At 46.7% G+C, this 17,839-nt stretch overlaps 1 protein-coding gene across 8 annotated transcripts in view; it reads right to left on the bottom strand.

Moving 5' to 3' along the window:
• HIPK2 (homeodomain interacting protein kinase 2) overlaps nt 1-17,839 on the bottom strand; it is a 171,376-nt gene extending 153,537 nt beyond the window's left edge. For all 8 annotated transcript variants that reach the window (XM_032867811.1, XM_032867821.1, XM_032867829.1 and 5 more), the window contains exon 1: nt 17,789-17,839. In XM_032867811.1, coding sequence (XP_032723702.1) covers nt 17,789-17,807 — 19 coding nt within the window. In that variant the 5' untranslated portion in view covers nt 17,808-17,839. The remainder of the gene's footprint in view (nt 1-17,788) is intronic.

Raw genomic sequence — 17,839 nt, 5'->3', positions numbered from 1 at the left:
GATAATCTCTATGTACTAACAGGGAGAGTGCTAGAACATATTAAGAGAGAAAAGTTAGTATGTAGAACCATATATAAGGTATATCACCTTTTCTGTAAACAAAGGAGAATAAGAATATACACACACACACACACACACACACACATATAACCTGAACCTGCAAAATGAAAGGGTTAATGAACAAGACACTAACAAAAATGGCCATCTGTGAGGGGACAAAGCAAGAGCTCATTGTGCATATCTTTCTATATGCAGTTACCTCCTCCCCCATCCACGATTTCACTTTCTCTAGTTTTAGTTACCCAAGGTCAACTGTGGTGGAGAAGCCAATAACCTTCCTTCTGACGTATGGTCAGAAGGTCAGTAACAGCTACGCAGCAAAATCTACAGCCCCCACCTGGCAGGCATTTTACCATCTCACATCATCCCAAGAAGGGTGAGCACAGTACAATAAGATACGTTGGGGGTGCGCCTGGGTGGCTCAGTGGGTTAAAGCCTCTGCCTTCGGCTTAGGTCATGATCTCAGGGTCCTGAGATCGAGCCCCACATCAGGCTCTCTGCTGAGCAGGGAGCCTGTTTCCTCCTCCCTCTCTCTCTGCCTGCCTCTCTGCCTGCTTGTGATTTCTCTCTCTCTCTCTGTCAAATAAATAAAGTCTTAAAAAAAAAAAAAAGATACGTTGGGAAAGGGAGACCACACTCAGTAACTTTTGTTATAGTACATTGTTACAATTGTTCTATTTTACTAAGGGTGACCGCTGTCACTCTTTAATGTGCCTAATTTATAAATGAAACTTTATGACAGGGAAACATCATAAAATGGAGGACATCTTAGGGTTCAGCACTATTCACAGTTTCAGGCATCCACTGGGGGTCTGGGAACGTGTCACCCACAGATACGGGGAGACTGCTGTACTTTAAATTTAATTATTTCAACTTTCAAACATAAAGAAATGTAGAGAAAATAACTTAACAAATCCCTATCTACCTTTCATCAAGATTTAATACCTACATAGTGTCATCCTTTCAGTCATACAAATGCATTCCCTATCCCAAAAAAAGCTAAATTCAAAAATTTCTTAAACTGAAAAGAAACGAAAAGAAATGAACCTAACGTATGTCAAACTGGGGACACCATCATCCTGAGGAAGAATTTATTTTTAGGTGCTTTAGAACACAGTTTTTTAATTATACATCCTTAGTTGGACATATTCTCAGGACAATAAAAAATCACAAAGATGTCTTAAATCTTCCTCTATAGTTTTTGGTTATTTATAATAATAGTATGTATTAGTATTTCAAAACTTTATTCTTATAAGTGAAACAAAAAATAAAGACTTTCTGTAGAACATAAAGGACTTACAATGATAAAACTGAAGAAACTGAAAACACCGGGAAATGTCAATCAAAACTTTTTAAAAAAATATTTTATTTATTTCTTTGATAGAGCACAAGCAGAGGGAGCAGCGGAGGGAGAGGGAGAAGCAGGCTCTCCGCCCATGGTACTCCATCCCAGGACCCTGGGATCGTGACCTGAGCCACCCAGGGGCCCAAAACTCTAACTTTTTTTTTAACAATATGTATTTTTTAGTTCCATCCACTGGAATTCCCTAGAAACAAGTCACCTCTGTAGCAATAACCACCCCTAATGCACAGACTGTGGTCTCTAACACCACTGTCTGAGACCACCGAAAAGTCCAAGAAGAGCCTGGGGCATCTTGTGCCACTTAGTAAGAAAGCTTTTCGGGTTTATGGAGGTCCTGTCAAAACATCACAGCAGCTAGCTGACGGGGTCTCACTGCCTGAAGATGTAACAAAAAGATGAACAATTAAAACACACCAAATTAACGAGAACCCACGCCTGTACAATGATAAAGACAGGAAAAAACCTCATTCCTCACTATTTGAAAAGGCTATTACACAACTCCTTTCCTTGAAAATTAATGATCAGGGGAGAGAAGATTAGCAAAGATCCTGCCTTTCCCATTGGAACCACTATTTCAGGACAACCAGACAGCCCCTGAAGATGAGAGCAAACTCTACTTTATCCAAGAAGTGAAAGAATTACAAAAAGTACCATTTCACAAAACCTAATGAATGTATGATGATAGGCAGTACTTACGTGGTACAACCATTTGGTAAGTCTATATACCAAAGGTACACCACACAGGTCCCTTTTGGTGTCAAAAGGAGAAACGACAAGGAGTTAATTGAAATGAACTTTACTGAAATACAAGGCTGGACACTAGTCATTAAAAAAAGCGATTATAAAATAGCACTATTATAAAATAGCACTTGGCTTTTCTAAAAAAGTATTTGTACATATACACGCGCCAGAAAGACCCGCCAGGTAGAACAGTGACATCTTGGTAGGCAAACGCATGTGCATTTGTTGTGCTCTGCGCGCCTTTATTTTCTAACTTCTTATAATGCAGAAGTAGTATTTCTATACCAATACATTAGAAGAAAAGAAATTAAATGGCTTTAAATCTCACCATGCTAGGAGTGCCTGGGTGGCTCAGTGGGTTAAAGCCTCTGCCTTCAACTCAGGTCATGATCTCAGGGTCCTGGGATCGAGCCCCACACTGGGCTCTCTGCTCACCAGGGAGCCTGCTTCCTTCCTCTCTCTCTGCCTGCCTTTCTGCCTACTTGTGCTCTCTGTCTGTCAAATAAATAAATAAAATCTTTTTAAAAAATTAAAAAAAAAAAAACCCTCACCATGCTGATCTACAAAAGGCCATCTAAGAAACGATGTATTATCCTTCCAAAATATACTGTCTGCCCATCTCTAGCATGTGGGATCAGTGGGACGACCCGGGAACAATCTTTAATGTGGAATTCACTGCTAAAATGATTCTCTGAAAATCAAAGATCTCCCCAAACTAATACTGTAGGCAGTCTTTAAAAGAGGTGGCCAAATGCCTCCTCGAGCACACTTGACCCCCACTTCCCCATGAGAAGACATTACCGGCAGAATTCAAAAACTCTCCAGGAGCAAAGGCAGCCTAACAGGACTTAACACAGCGCTCAAGTCCCAGGGAGAAAACATGGGACTGGATATACCTGTTGGCAGAACAATAAAGACACCTTCACACCCGTTTACAAATCCACTTCTCAGGATGACTTTTCAAACATCCTTCTCAATTTTAGAAGATACGCTGTGCGCTCTAAACGGGGGACTTTTTCAGGTCTCTGTGTTGTAGCCTCATACAAAAATCCGTACGAACAAGACTGGGCTGCGTGCTCTGCCGCGGAGTTAGCAAGTCTCTGGAAGTGTGTGCAACGTGTGTGAAGAAGGCACCTGGGGCAGAGAACGGACACACCACGGGCGTGATCTCACCCTCACGGAGCCCACAGTCTAGAGGAGGGAGGCAGGTGCCAGACAAACCCTAAGTGCTGTGAAGGAGAACAGGGTGCCTCGAGATCAGAAGAGGGGCGTCTAATTCACACAGGAGGCAGTGACAGTTTGGTTAGGACTGCGGGGTGAGCAGCAGGGAGTCAGGCAGGAGGTGGATGGGGATTCCAGGCAGGCAGACTGGTGGCCATGGTGCCGGGGCAGGAAACAGCTGGGAACGGGCACAGGCCCAGAGAGGCCAGGACAGCGCCGAGAGGGGGAGCGACTCAGCAAGGGACCGTGCCGGAGCCGGGGTTGCAAATGATGTGTGATGGAGGCGGCTGTCCATCTGACGTGGGAGAGGGATCAGGTCGAATGTGCACGTAAGATCACCAGGGACGTAGGCTGGAGGCTCGGGAAGGGACACGGGGGACGAGCAGGTCAGGAAGACCCTCCAGGTAAGACACCGGGGCGGGTTAGCCTGGGCTAGCGGCGTCGGAGCCGCAGCCTGAGGACCGATCCAGCCAAGCCTGTTCTGGAACTCAGTCCCAGCCGCGCAGGGTCGGGCTGTCTACAGCTGCTCTCACCAGCACAGAGCTGAGCGGCTACCACACCGACCCGCTGGCCCGCAAAGCCTGAGCTACCGCTGACCCTTGAACAACATGGGTTTGAACCATAGAAGTTCACTAATATGCGAGGTCTTTTTTTTTTTTACAACAGAGTCCCGAAAATGTATTTTCTCTTCCTTATGATTTTTCTTAATAACATTTTCTCTTCTCTAGCTTAATCTACTGTAAGAATACAGCATATAATGCACATACAAAATATATGTCAATCATCTATGTTATCAGTAAGGCCTCCCATCAATAGTAGGCTATTAATCCAGTTTGGGGGGGGGGAGTCAAAATTCATACACGGATTCTTAGCGCTGTGTTTTGATGCACCTAACCCCATGCTGCTCAAGGGTCAACTGTACCTACTGTCTGGCCCTCTCCAGAAAGAGTCCGCTGACCACTGGGCCAGAGGATGGCAGTGTAGAGAGAAGGGGACAGGTTTACCATATACAAGCGGTCCTTCATTATTCACGGATTCCATACTTGCGGACTCAACAACCCAGGAGAATTTATTTGTAATCCCAAAAACAGTAGCCAGAGGGCGCTTTCAGTCATTCCCAGCCACGCCTGATGCACCTGTTCCCAGCGGAGGCCGCACCAGGCCATGCTCTGTCTTCTGGGTTGTTTTGTACTACAGGCAAGTAATACTTTCCACTGTCTCGTTAGCACCATGTTGCTTGCTTTTTTTGGTGGCTTTTGTTGGGGATTTAAAATGACCCCCAAGCACAGTACTGAAGGACTGTCTAGTGTTTTTCAATGCAAAAAGGCTAGGATATACCTTATGGAGAAAATACTTGTGCTGGTAAGCTTCATTCAAGCACGAGCTAATAGCCCTACAGCCTGTGAGCTCAGTGTTAATGAATTAACGATATGTATTAAAGAAGGTGTCTTTAAACAGAAGCACACATAGACAAGGTTATGTATTGATCGGCTGACGAAAATATGACCAGGGGCTTACAGGAAGCTAACCTAGGAGCATTGTTTCAGTATTTGCTAATTCAGTGTTTGTGGCAGCTTTATAGAACATAACTCTGGCAAGAAACAAGAATGGCTATATTTGGGAGGCAAAAATCAATACAATTTGGAGATGGATTAAATGTGAAGTAAAATGAAGTCAAGAATGACTCCCAGGTTTCTGATGTCAACCACTGTAGGGAAGATGATGCCATTTATGGAAATAAGGAATTCTGGAAAAGGCATGTTATTTCAGAGGACTGACCCAAAGGTTTTCTTTGTACATGTTAAACGTGATACCTGTGGGACATCCAAGTAGCGATGGCAAGTAGATTGCTGGCTCTATGACTTTGGAACTCAAAATATAAATCCAGGGAGAGACAGAAGTTTGGGAGCTCCTGACACACACAGATGGTTATCGAAAGCCCTTGGGAATGAGGAGGGTTGAGCCCCCGGAGCCGTGAGAAACTCTTCCTTCCTGAATGAAGGGGTGGGTGAACTTAAGGCGTTAGGTGGCTTGATTTGTTTAATATAAAAATACTTTGGGGAGGAACGTAATCTTGGTGGCACATATCTAGAACATGATAAATGTTCATACCCCTTGACTTACTAATTCTACTTTGGAGAATCTATCCTAAATTTTGGCCACACCTTGTTATGCTGAGTAACGCTGAGAAACATCTCATGATAGTAAAACCAGAAATAACCTTAACATTTGGGGAACGTTACGCTGACAACACTACTGATGTTTCCCTCTATAATTTCTTCTACAGATTCTAAGCTTAGAAATTTCAACTTCTCCAGAGGTTTAATAAATATCCACTTCTATTTCTTTCAAGCTTTAAACAAAATAAACAAGCAAAAAACCAAAACCAAAACCAAAAACGGATTCTTACCCCTGACCTACTGAAACGCACACGGCTTCGGGGCCAGGGTCTTGGCCCGTTTTGTCCACCGTGGGGCACCCAGCACCAAGAACGGCACCTGGCATGTTGAATGTGCTCTGCAGACTTTTGCTGAATTTAACATCTTAATCACGTGGAATTGATGCTGGTATAATGATGTGAGGTGAGAATACCCGTTGGGGGTTTTCAAACGGCTATCGTATGGTCCCGCTCCCATCGTTCAATAGGGTTTCCTTTCGCCCACTGCCTCGTGGCACCTCCGTCGTCATCTATTAGATGCTCACAGACAACAGGGCCTTAAATCTGGCTCACGCATTCTGCCCCACGGATGGGTCTGTCAAGCTTCGTGCCAAATCTGATGCCCTATGGCTTCTTTTCACGCACACAGAGCTAGCCCCTTCACTCCTCTCTCCTCTTTCAGGCCTGCACCACCTCGTCTTTCAAGAAGACCCACAGAAGGCAGCCTCTCTCCCAGCTCCATGGGGAGTCTGCTTCTCCCTCTGACCTTCTTCGCTTTCATGCTCTCTCTCACTGTCTCTCTCTCAGATAAATACATAAAATCTTTACAAAAAAAAAAAAAAAGAAGTTAGCTTCTCAAATTTTAAGGCCGTTATATAGGTTTTGATTGGAACGAAGAACATCTATATTTGGCGAAAAACCAAAGAGCACATTCCATATTTTAGGCCCTCACTGAGGATTGGGACTCTAGCCTGGCGGTCCGGGGCACCAGCTCCAGATCCGGGTGGCCTAGCATCGGGGTCCGCGCCGCCACTCTCAAGCCGTGGAGGCTTCCTGAGCTTCCATATAACGCCGACGGTAGCATGACCTACCCTACAGCAAGGCTTCGAGGATTCAGGGAATTAGTGCAGGTGAAACCTTATAGCAGAAGCAGCAGCACCCAGGGCCCGACAGGCATTAGCTGTCGTTTTCATCTTTTTATGACGCATTTTCTTCCTTAGAGGTCTCAGCAAGATTATTCTCAGATGTTTTATCTGTTCTGCTACTCAAAACAGGTTCACATCTCAGCTGCCTGTTACTATATCCATCCTGTGGGCCAGCCACCAGCCTAAGTGCTAGATCATCAGGTCAACATGATCCTGCTTGATGAAGACAAGGCAAATGGGACAGCAGAGCCTTGGGGAGGTGTGTGCAACATTAACACTCTAGAACCATCTGCCCCTTCTCCCGGGATCGTGATCACATATCTCCCTGTCTCGTGGTGCACGGACCACTCCGACTCACCTGTGAGGACAAGACAAGGGCACGTTCTGGCATCAGCTGGCGCACAAGCCCCTGCCTCTACCAGCCGCTGCTCGGGAGACCCAAGACACATTATGTAACATCTTTAAGCCTCACAGTCCTCTCAAACAAACAGGGAAGATCACAGAGCTCTTTATGTTAGTTAACGGAGGTGTATCATTATCGTGAGAATGACAGCTGCCCAGTACACTCTGGGACCCCAGGGCCAAACTAGATGAGCTACAGACTGGCTGAGTTTGCTGGACCAAGAGGCAGTAGCTCAGGCCCTGGAGAAGATGGGGCCTCCGCTCTCCCGAGCCAGAGGCAAGAAGGCCAGGGGCCGGATCTGTACATTGTCCTACAGCTTTGGGAAGCTCTGGCCACAAAAGTGCAAGAGAACTAAAAATAATGCTAACGTCAGGTCTCTGACTCTCACTCCTTCAAGGGAAGCTCTAATCAAAACAGCTACCATCTTGTTTGAAACAGGTACTGATTTTTCATTCTGAATGCATTCATTCTAAAACCAGGGTTCTCAATTAGAAATGCAAATTCTCGAGCCCCACCCCAGACCTACTGAAACAGAAACTGAGGGCGGGCCCCCTGATGAGTTTTAACAAGCCCTCCAGGTGACGGATGGTGCCAGGATGGTGCCAAAGTCCCAGAAACGCCTCTCCCAACAGGGCCAGCCACAAACGGCCCCAGACGAGGGTTTCAAGGGTCCCTCTGCTTAGACCCTCACACCTACAAGTACGTCGGGGTGAAAACACAGCCAAGATACACAAAGTCAAAGAAAAAACGGGCAGGTTGAGGAGCCTGGCTGTGGGCTGATGAGTGGGAAGTAATAAGTAGGTGGAAGCAGAGACGTGAGATGACATCAAGGAAGGCGAGGAGGAGAGGCCCCGCACCTCAAGGGCTCAAACAGACGGAACAGAAAAGCTGCAGGATTTACTAGGCTCTCCGTCAAGTTTCGCTGTGGGAGGGACAGACACACTGGTTACGGAGCTACCTGAGCAAGCAACAGGAAATGGGTCAGTTTCATCAACTCTGCTTTATGGAGCAACCAGAGTCTGAGATCAAGGTCGAGGAGGGAAAGAAAGGAAAGCTGAACATCCAGTGAAGCAATCACCAGCCATGACTTGTATAAACAGGAAACATTTCAAGTTGCTTTCGTTGCCCCAGATTTTACAGCAAGAAGTCCCCTTATCAGCACTGCCCTTAGAATGGGGGAAGGGCAGGGCTCCAGCTGCAGAAAGTATGAAAGACCCCATACTTTCAAGGTCCCAGCCCCGTGCTCCCAAGGTCAAGAGGTGCACCCCCTCACGGAGGGCACGGAGGGGGCACGGGTTTGAGAACCACGCTCTTCTGATCATGCCCTAGGTCCCTGGCACCCAGGACTTCCCCAGAGCCCCTGGGTGCAAGTTTTGGTTTTCTGAGAAAAAAAATTACTCTAAACTGTACCTGGAAGATTAGAATTAAAAAAAAAAAAAAAGCTGCTTAATAGCTGGAAGGGACTCTGAGGTCCTCTGAAACTCATTATGGTTCCACTGGTTTCTCTTCTGTGATTTTTCTGTTTTTGTTAGTAAGTAGCTCACGATGACAAGCTGCAAACTTTCTCAGAGAAACAGGAAGAAGAGCTTCCTAGGAGAGGACTGGAAGCGATGGAGCTGACAGCAGGTAACCCTGCTTTCCTCGGGAAAGGGGGACGGCAGGAGGTATCGTGGGCTGCACGGGGACCCAGGAGAAGCCCCCGCGTCAGCCCCCTTACAGGCAGGTCTGGGCGACAAGGTGAGAGCTCTGAGAGGCTCGCAAGACCCACATGCCCTGGACCTTCCACTGGTAGGACGGCCCAGGGAAGCCCCCGCCACTTGGGTGTTCTGAGCCTTCTATGCACACCGCCCTGCGGCCCGAGAACCCCAGCTCTGCCTCCTCCCTTCTCTCCAGGCAACATCAGGACAGTCTCTTCACTGCTCTGGGCCTCAGTTTCCCCGTGTCAAAGGCTGATACTAGCATGTGATGATCCCACCGGGTATACGCCGTGCCCAGCAAGATCCTGAGACACTCTTATCTCAATGTTGAATGTGAGAGACCCTCTAAAAAGAAGAGATTCTTCAGAAAACCAGGATAAATAGCACGATATTGCCAATCCCTGCAAGCTTTCCTGATGGCCACAAGGTGTGGGGAGGAGAAATGAAAAGGCACAAATACGTACTGAACCCTTGGGTCAGGCCTGCTGAGAAGGGCTCTAGGCACGTTCTCCTGTGTGACCCCAACCAGGCCCCCCATTCCATCTCACAGTGCTCACAACTCCCACGGCAGCACACGGCCTCCCGGCATGGCTCACCCTCTGGCTGCCTCGTTCCACTATTAGAGCCAAGCCAGGAAAAATTACCTTGTTCAAGTATCATTTTGATTATATTGGTCCCCTTCTCCTCACCATAAAATGTCTCTTGAATTAGAACCCCTTTTAAACCTTTCAACAACTGATCCCAAACACTTACCATTCTCGTCTGCTGCTCTATTTTGTGCTTACCACTCCAGCCAAGCAAAAATTACTTTGCAAATGAATCCCATTATGCACCCTGCTTATTCACCTTGTTAAGCCAGCACAAGAGTTTTGACTGGTTCTGTTGTCTCTTCCTACGGGAATACCTCACTTATCCGACATCAGCGGCAATGAGCTGATCCACAAAACCGATCTACATAAATTAATTTCCCATCTTCCAGAAGTTTAACCCTTTGGGCGGCCCTAAATCCTTTTTGAAGTCATGCTATAATTAAACGAGAGTTTCTTTAACTATTTTCTAAAGGAAACATTTCTGTAATGTATTAGAGAACCTCCCAGTCTTGGTTAACGGAACATAATGAATATCGATTGATCCTCCCTGATGGTGCAGGTCACACTTGATGAGTAACCCTAGGCACAGCGCTGGGGCTGCAAGTCTAAGAGGTTCAGGGCTGAAGCTGAGCGCGCCTACAGCCTGCTCGCACTCTCTGCCTGTAACGAGCTCCCCTGAAATTTACTTTCCTGCACGAGGCTGCTCTCAGCCTGGATTCTGGGGAGGAAGTGCAGTCATAGAACCCAGGAGGGTGTAACGTGCTGCCTTTCCGCACAATTTCAGGAATTTACATGCTGCTTTTTGTCAGAGCTCTGTAAATTCTTCATCAGGGAGAGAGAGAGGAGGGGAAAAAAAAAAGCATAGACTTCCACAACCAGCAATATACCAAGGTTTTCCAAATCTCCTTACCAGAAGACTTTTCACAGGACTGCAGGGCCACTTGCCATTAAAATTTGTTCTTTAATGCCTTGTGCAACCAGAAGTTTCACACAGAACTGGCATGATGGATCCCTTTGCTTATCACAAGCTCTTGGAAAAATACTTTTTTTTTTTTTTAAAGATTTTATTTATTTATTTGACAGAGAGAGAGAAAAATCACAAGTAGGCAGAGAAGCAGGCAGAGAAGATGGTGGGGGGAAGCAGGCTCCCTACTGAGCAGAGAGCCAGATGCGGGGCTCGATCCCAGATCCCTGAGACCATGACCTGAGCCAAAGGCAGAGGCTTAACCCACTGAGCCACCCAGCGACCAGAAAAATCCTTTTATGTTGTGAATCACAATTCCACAGGCTGAATCCCTGAGGAGATACTGATAAGGAGGAAAACGGTAAAAATACAGAAGGCGACCTGATGGCATCAGGACGCAGATGCAATCTGGAAAGTGCGTGACCCCAAAGTGCTTTTCTACCCAAAGTTAGGGCCATTTCTATGGTGCTCTTTCCCCAAGGACGGCGGAGGCACAACCTGAAGGAGAAGGCCCTCAAGCACTCACCCAGGCTTTCTTTGGCGGAGAAGTTTTTAGAAAGTCTACAGCATTAGCACATCAAAGAGTCAATCCATCTTCATTCTGCTTAAACAAAGTGGCATTTAATTAATCAGATCGAAGGAGAGCAAAAGAAGTTAGGCAAGGATTGCTAAAACAGACCACTTTCAAAACACTACAAATCTCTTCAATGCCATGTGCAGAAATAAAGTGGCTGTAAAAACCACAAAATTATGTGGCCCTTTTCAAGGTTTGCCTTTTCTTTCTTTTCTTTTTTTTTTTAACTGGCAACTATTTGACTAGCTTACTTCCTAATGGTAAAGTCCCTCGTCAGAAAGCCATAGGCTGAATGGCCTTGTCCATCAGTATCTTCTGCCTTTTCTGTTGGCTTTAGACCAAAGACAGGGAGGAATCCTGGCTGTTAAGGCTGACTTGTAGCCACTCTCATGAACACTTAGCTTACTTGTCACAGAGAACCTGGAAAAACAGGTATGGCTTTAGCTGACTCAGAGTCTCCAAAGAATTTGACAAACTGTCCTTTCTAAACCTGGGCAAACTGATATTACATGAAATCAAGATTCTTGTGTGTGTTCTCTTCTCTTCTTTTGACGAGCTGTTCAACTTCATACACGTGAGGCCTCTGCATTCTGTCTGTCAGCTCTGTAGGAGACAGTAAGTAAGGTTCTAAAGAGCTGGAGGTAGAGGGGTGACTTCAAAGTGACCAAGCACATTCAGAGTCAAGCAAAAAGTGGCACTGTTGGGGTGAAGGAGGGCCAGACATGCGCAGAAAGCATGGAGACAGCAGTGAGAGCAAGCCAACTATTGGTTACCAACCCAGGGCTGGTGTAATGTAAGTTATTACTTAGATGTATTAGGAAGAGTCAATTCAGCAAATATTTACGAAGGGCCTACTAGCTTTAACGAACTGCCCAGCTACTGTGGGGGATACAAAGATGAATCAGATTTGGTTCTCCCCTCCAGGGGTTCACAATGATGCAAGAACCCTGAAGTCATTTTTCTTGTGTACGCTGTACTAATGAGACCATTATTAAAGAACTGTATTCGGTTTCGACCACCACCATTTCTTTTTAATGTGGACAAACAAGAGACAGCTCAGAGGAAGAGGACGCAGAACAGGCTCCACGAGGAAGCGGCTGTAGAGACCCACTTACTATCTCCAAATACGCGAAAGGTTGTAGGGGAAAGAACTGAGTAAAAGAAAACAGGTTTGAATGCAGGCAGGTGAGAATCAGGCAGCCCCAGGAATTTCTCAGCAGTCGGGTTACCAGAATCCTGGAACTGGATACTGAGGGGTTTCCTAGTGTGGCCTTTTCTGGGGGCGGGGGACTGTTTTGGCGAACTGGCAATTTCAAGTCATGGACGTTCACCTTCCTGAAGGCAGGAGGATGAACTACATTTCCCCCAAGGCCCTCTCCTGCCCTGGGTCCCAGACCCCCGAGAGGCCGAGCTGGCTTTTCTTCTACAACTCCCTGAGAGATCTGCTGAGTGACCCTCCGGATCTAGATCCCTTCTCATAAGCACCACAAAACCACCTGGAATACAAGATAGCAGCTAGGCAGCAAAGCCAGGTATTAAAAAATTCTCCAATACCCACATATGAGGCAGGGGTCCATTAAGAACAGAACGCAGGACCCTAAATACCAAAAATGAAGTCTCCCAGTGGTGTGTACAAATTAGAAACATATTTGCGTTTACAAGGATACAAAATGTGAGTAATGAAAGAGGAAGAGATGTAATTAGAGAGGGTGATTTCTAAGGAAACTTGTAATAGGAATTTCCAACATTCCAAAATACTTGTTTGGTCCAAATTAAAATATATACATTGTTTCCAGAGAAAATAGGGAAATGGGGTCTTCCCTTTACACCTGAAGAAACACTAGTATGTTGAGAATTAAAAACTGGCACACATGGGGAGCCTGGGTGGCTCAGTGGGTTAAACCAATAAAGCTTCTGCCTTCCACTCGGGTCATGATCCCAGGGTCCTGGGATCGAGCCCATGTTGGGCTCTCTGCTCAGCAGGGGACCTGCTTCCTCCCCTCTCTCTGCCTGCCTCTCTGCCTGTCAAATAAATAAATAAAATCTTAAAAACAAACAAACAAACAACTGGCACACGTGCAGGCACGCGCACACGCGCACACACACACATCCCAGCTTGAGTCAGGCCACTGTCCGGTGAGCCCAGACGTACTTTTGACTCTCACTTCCCATACCCCCTGAACTCCTTGAAGACAGGGACCCTACATAAATGCTCACAGGTGATGTCATTAAAGAGGTGCCCTGTCTGTAAGACGGGGGTGACAGCACTCCCCTCGGGGGCCTGTTAGGACCGTGAGTTCACGGGACTGGGGAGAGCAACACGGACCAAGTGGAGCCTCGGTCATGCTTTGTGCTGCGAACTTCATGTCTCAGTTTCTTTTAGAGGAAAAATAAAGACCTCCCTATGCCAGCTTTTCAGCTTTCTTCCCCACCCCCCCCCCCCCCCCCAACTAGAGTTCTGCCATATGAAATGGAACTATTACGAGTTTGGGCCTTTCGGGTTCACACTCTATCGGTGGTTATATAAAGTCGGCTGGCATTATCCTGAGTCCCATCTCTGACAGCTGCTTGAAGTGCCCGGATTGCCACCATAAGACCACCAGAAAGCTCTGGCAAATTACACATTCAGAGAACAATACAAAATGGTTACATAGTATATACCCTCTTGATCATCACTACTTTGTTTCATATAAACTTCAAAGGTGGTTCCCCAAGATTAGTCTCTACAGAGGAAGGAAGAGAAATGAAACATTTAAAAAAAAAAATTTAAGTACGAAGACTAGAAGCAGCTGTAACTTGCATAAGGCACCACATTTTTTCTTCTAGGAAAACTATGTTGAATACACGATGAGCCAGCCCCTGGCCTGGGACTGAGCGACTGCAGCTCCTCTGAGGAGGTCCTGGGGGAGCCACCTCTGGCTGCTCCCTCTCCGGGCCTGCCTGGGGTGGGGGCATGGATCTGGGTCAGGGGCTAAGGTTATCTTTCCTACTTCGGGATACTTTCACGGAGGCACAGCTGCAGCTCCTGAAACTGCTCTAACGGTTTGTTTCCTCATTTTTCAAGTGGCACAGAATGTGAGAAATTCTCTACCTGAAACCAGCAGAAACTCAGTGGGAATAGAAATCTAGAAAGGTCACAGAGGGGGTCAAAAAGGCTCTTTCTTCTGTGGCCATAGGGGGTTTATTGTTGCTGGTGCCCAAACTGGAGGGGCAATAGCAGGAGATTAATAATTGAAATGTTGCTATTATTGGTTTTCTAAACTATTTGTGGGCTAGTCCTTCCCTGGAGTCATCATGCCTGTAAGCAGCCCCTCAAAATAGAGGAATTTAACGCATGCCTAACAAACTAGCAAAATAGCTCCTACAGCCAGGCACTTCACAGGCACTCATTTCTGATGGAGTCCTTGCACAGCCCAATAAGGCTTAAAACACTACAAAACTCCGAGAAGTTAAGTAACGTGCCCAAAGTCACACAGCTAGATTCAAACCCAGGTCTCTCTGATCCTAGTACTACACCACACTGTCCGGAACTGAGGGTAAAATTAATGAGCCTTGATTCACTGCTAAAAAGTAGTGAGAATGAAAACAATATTTATACTTACTCATTTTAAAAATATAAAACACAAACACAGGAAAAGATATTTTAGAACATGTGTCATCAAATTCTTTTAATGGAAGATGATTCAGAACCCATTTCTTGGTAGGCATTTTGGTAGGTGTCTTCAGACCCATCTGATGAGAACTTTCAGTATTAGAGTTTTGGGAAGTCGGACTGTGTAAGTCAATACTAATTGACATGACACATTTCGGGTATGGCGGTACATGATTAACTTGGAATTTAGGGTCCTCTAATTCAGAACCCATGGCAATATAGGCCTGTGGTTCTGTGTGGCTGGCCTTTGCACTACATACTGAAAAAAAGCCTTGCTAAGCAAGTTGATGGAGTAAACACAATCGCAGGGCAAATGTTTAACTTTCTAAAGAAAATAAACCTTTTTTAAAAAGTCTAACTTAATCAGTACCAAGTTACTGAAAACGAATGTGCTATTTATAAACCTAACCTTAAAAGCAAGTAGCAGGAGACTGGTAACACTTTGCTACCCATTAATCTGTATTATCAAACATACCCTGTTTCAAAGACCCCGTTTGTCCCTCACCAGCGGGCAGTTCAGAGGGCCCCACTGCTGCATTCAGACCTTGACCCAGTATCCCAACTTGGGGCAAGTGCACCCCATTCAAGGAATGAGTGCACTCCCGAATTCCAGCTGAAATGCCTCACCTGTCATTATACTGCTCCTGAGAAGAACCCCATGTTCGATTTTTGTGGCAGCTTTAAAACGATTAGGAATCTTCTTGGCGAATTCCCCAGGAAAAGCTCTGCTCCTTCAGGATACACTGCGGGAGCCCATGCATTCTGACTGGGATATGGTAAAAATCAGGCTCACTGAATCCAGTGGATCTCGCCAAGGAGGGAAAAAGGAGGTCACCAGAGTCTTAGATGCACTCATCACACTAAGTGAATGTAGGTTCCAGCAGCACAATCCTTTATAGAGGTCACCTGTCTGTTTTAGAGCAGGACCAACAGTCTCCTTCCAAAAGACCCAGGCCTGAGCTTGTGCCCCGGGAGGCTGGACTGGTTGAGAAGGGAGAGGAGGAAGCCTAGGGAAATAAGGATAAAGAGGCAGGGACGCTCCAGCAGAGTCGAAGGGTATGAAGACTAGGAAGAGTTAAGACCGCACACAGACAAGACTGAGCGAAACCCAGGGCGGAAAGAGGTGACCAGGTAGGTCATCTGGAACAGGGAATGGAGCCTGCAAAGAAAAACAAGTGAGCTCCCGAAACCTTTGAGATCCACGATTATGCTTAGACCTTAACACCTTACCCACCCACAATTCTTTACCTGGTGTAATGCACCGAAAGAACACGGTAGTCCAACGAGAGTGCCAAGTCTTAGCCTCGGGGGTATGGCCTACCTTCCATATGGATTTACAGCGAAAGGAAAGGGAGAGGACCAGCACAGTTTCCGAGATGGGCTTCTCATAAAGTTGACAAAATACATCCCAAACGCACGTACCCAGGCCCTTGTGAAACGGAAAGCAGCGTTTACTATAGTTCTGAATTCAATGCCAAGTTCCCTCCCTAATGCACACGCAGAGTGTCCAGCAGAGGGAGTCTCAAGGAGGTACTTAATAAAGAGAAAATTGTTTCATTTTAACACTCCATAGACAGTGGGAGCATTGACTGTAGCCCCCTCCCATAGACACAGACGAACAATGACTGCCCGACATGGGTTCTCCTGCCCTGTTCACAGAGCCACCGGCACGTTCTATTCTGCCTGGTGGAGTGATCAGAAATTTCGTTTTGTTTTGTCGAATGGTTAAATGGACCTTGTGTTCTTCAGAATCAAAGAGGAAAGCCCCTGGAATAACATCTCTCTGTTGCCTTCTAAACAGCCCCTTTGTTTCTAAGAGAGTCTGAAAAAAAATATTTACAGTCCATAGGTTATTTACAGCCTCATTATCCAGGGCCTGACTGGTAACTTTATTCCATCCAGAAACCAAATTCATTTGGAGCCCTGGAACTAATAACAGATTTTCTTTTCAGATAAGTTTTTTTTTTTTTTAATCTGCCTCTTGTAACAGAGATAAAACTATTAATGCGTTCCCTGTCTCACCCGCCAGCACTGTTCTCAGGATTTATAGAAGGATTAAAACCTCCTCTCCCCGCCCCTCCTCTCTGCTCCACACAAACCCTTTCCCCTCTCATTTGCCATTTCATCCACAGAATATCGGAACAAAACCGAAAGAAAGCCAGATGGACCAAAGCTAAAAGTATGTAAAGGCTGCTATTTCAATGATTTCATAAGAAAAACATTTTCACGATGAAATGACTGAAAAAAATCGGGCACCCTTAGGTTTAAAATTCCTTCTACTACAAGCACACAAAAACACACCGAAGTGTAAAAACTTAGTTGATTCTGGTTTGATTTCTGGCTGGAAGCTGACAAGAACTGACTGAAGAGAAACGAAAGAGAAGAGAGAGGGAGGGCAAGGGGAAGTGGAGTGCTTTTGCCCTCCGTTCTTCTCTTTCTTCCTAAAGAGTCAAATGAGAAAAATGATCCCACGCCAGGTGAAGGTGCACCACGCAGGTTTACCCAGACCGACCGAGGAAAACGTCTCGGCCGCCCGCCCCCCCCACGACTTGAAAACCTAAACTATATTTTCCCTCACACACGCTAATGCGGGGAGATTTTAGCCAATTTCATTGTTCTGCCTGGGTCTGAAATGGACTTTTCCTCCGTACCCCCCTCTCATCACCTAGCCCCACACATCCCCATTCGACAGCCCCCCCAAATCAGAGGCTCGCGGAGAATAAAGGAGTGTGGGGAGGGAGTGGAGAGCAGTGGAAAGGGGAGCCGTGAGGACAGAGTGGAAAGATCACCCTAAAGGTAATTTTCTTGGGGGGTGAGGGGGGGGAGGAGGAAAGCTAAACCACATCACCTTTATTTATTCCAAATAAATGAAAAGCACAGTCACGGGTCTGTCTTTTCCCAGGCGCCCCCTCCCAATTTCTTTTCTTCGGGCAGTAGCCCACCCTCGCACATACACCGCCCCCCCAGCCCCTTTCTCCACCCTGGAAATAAGATCCTGTTAAATTCCGGATCCCGGCCGTTCCGTGGGCAGCGGAGGGGGAGGCGGGGAGGGGTCGGGAGCCGGTTAAAGCCCCGGGGGTGGGGCGCCGGAGGCCGGGCGCCCGGGGGGCTGCGGGCCGGGGGCTGCCCGGCGAGGGGCCGCGGGCAGAACAAAGCTGCGGGGGCCGCGGCGGCCGGGCGGCGTTGGGCGAGCGGGGTCGGCGGGCCGGGCGCCCCTTACCTTCGTACACGGGGGCCATCGGGGCCGGGGTGTCCGCGATTCATGGCAACG

The sequence above is a fragment of the Lontra canadensis genome, unplaced genomic scaffold, assembly GCF_010015895.1.
Source record: "Lontra canadensis isolate GAN:19392208 unplaced genomic scaffold, GSC_riverotter_1.0 scaffold2, whole genome shotgun sequence".
Lineage (NCBI taxonomy): Eukaryota > Metazoa > Chordata > Mammalia > Carnivora > Mustelidae > Lontra > Lontra canadensis.
Note: the sequence above shows the minus strand (reverse complement) of the source record. Positions and strands in the feature narration are given on the sequence as shown.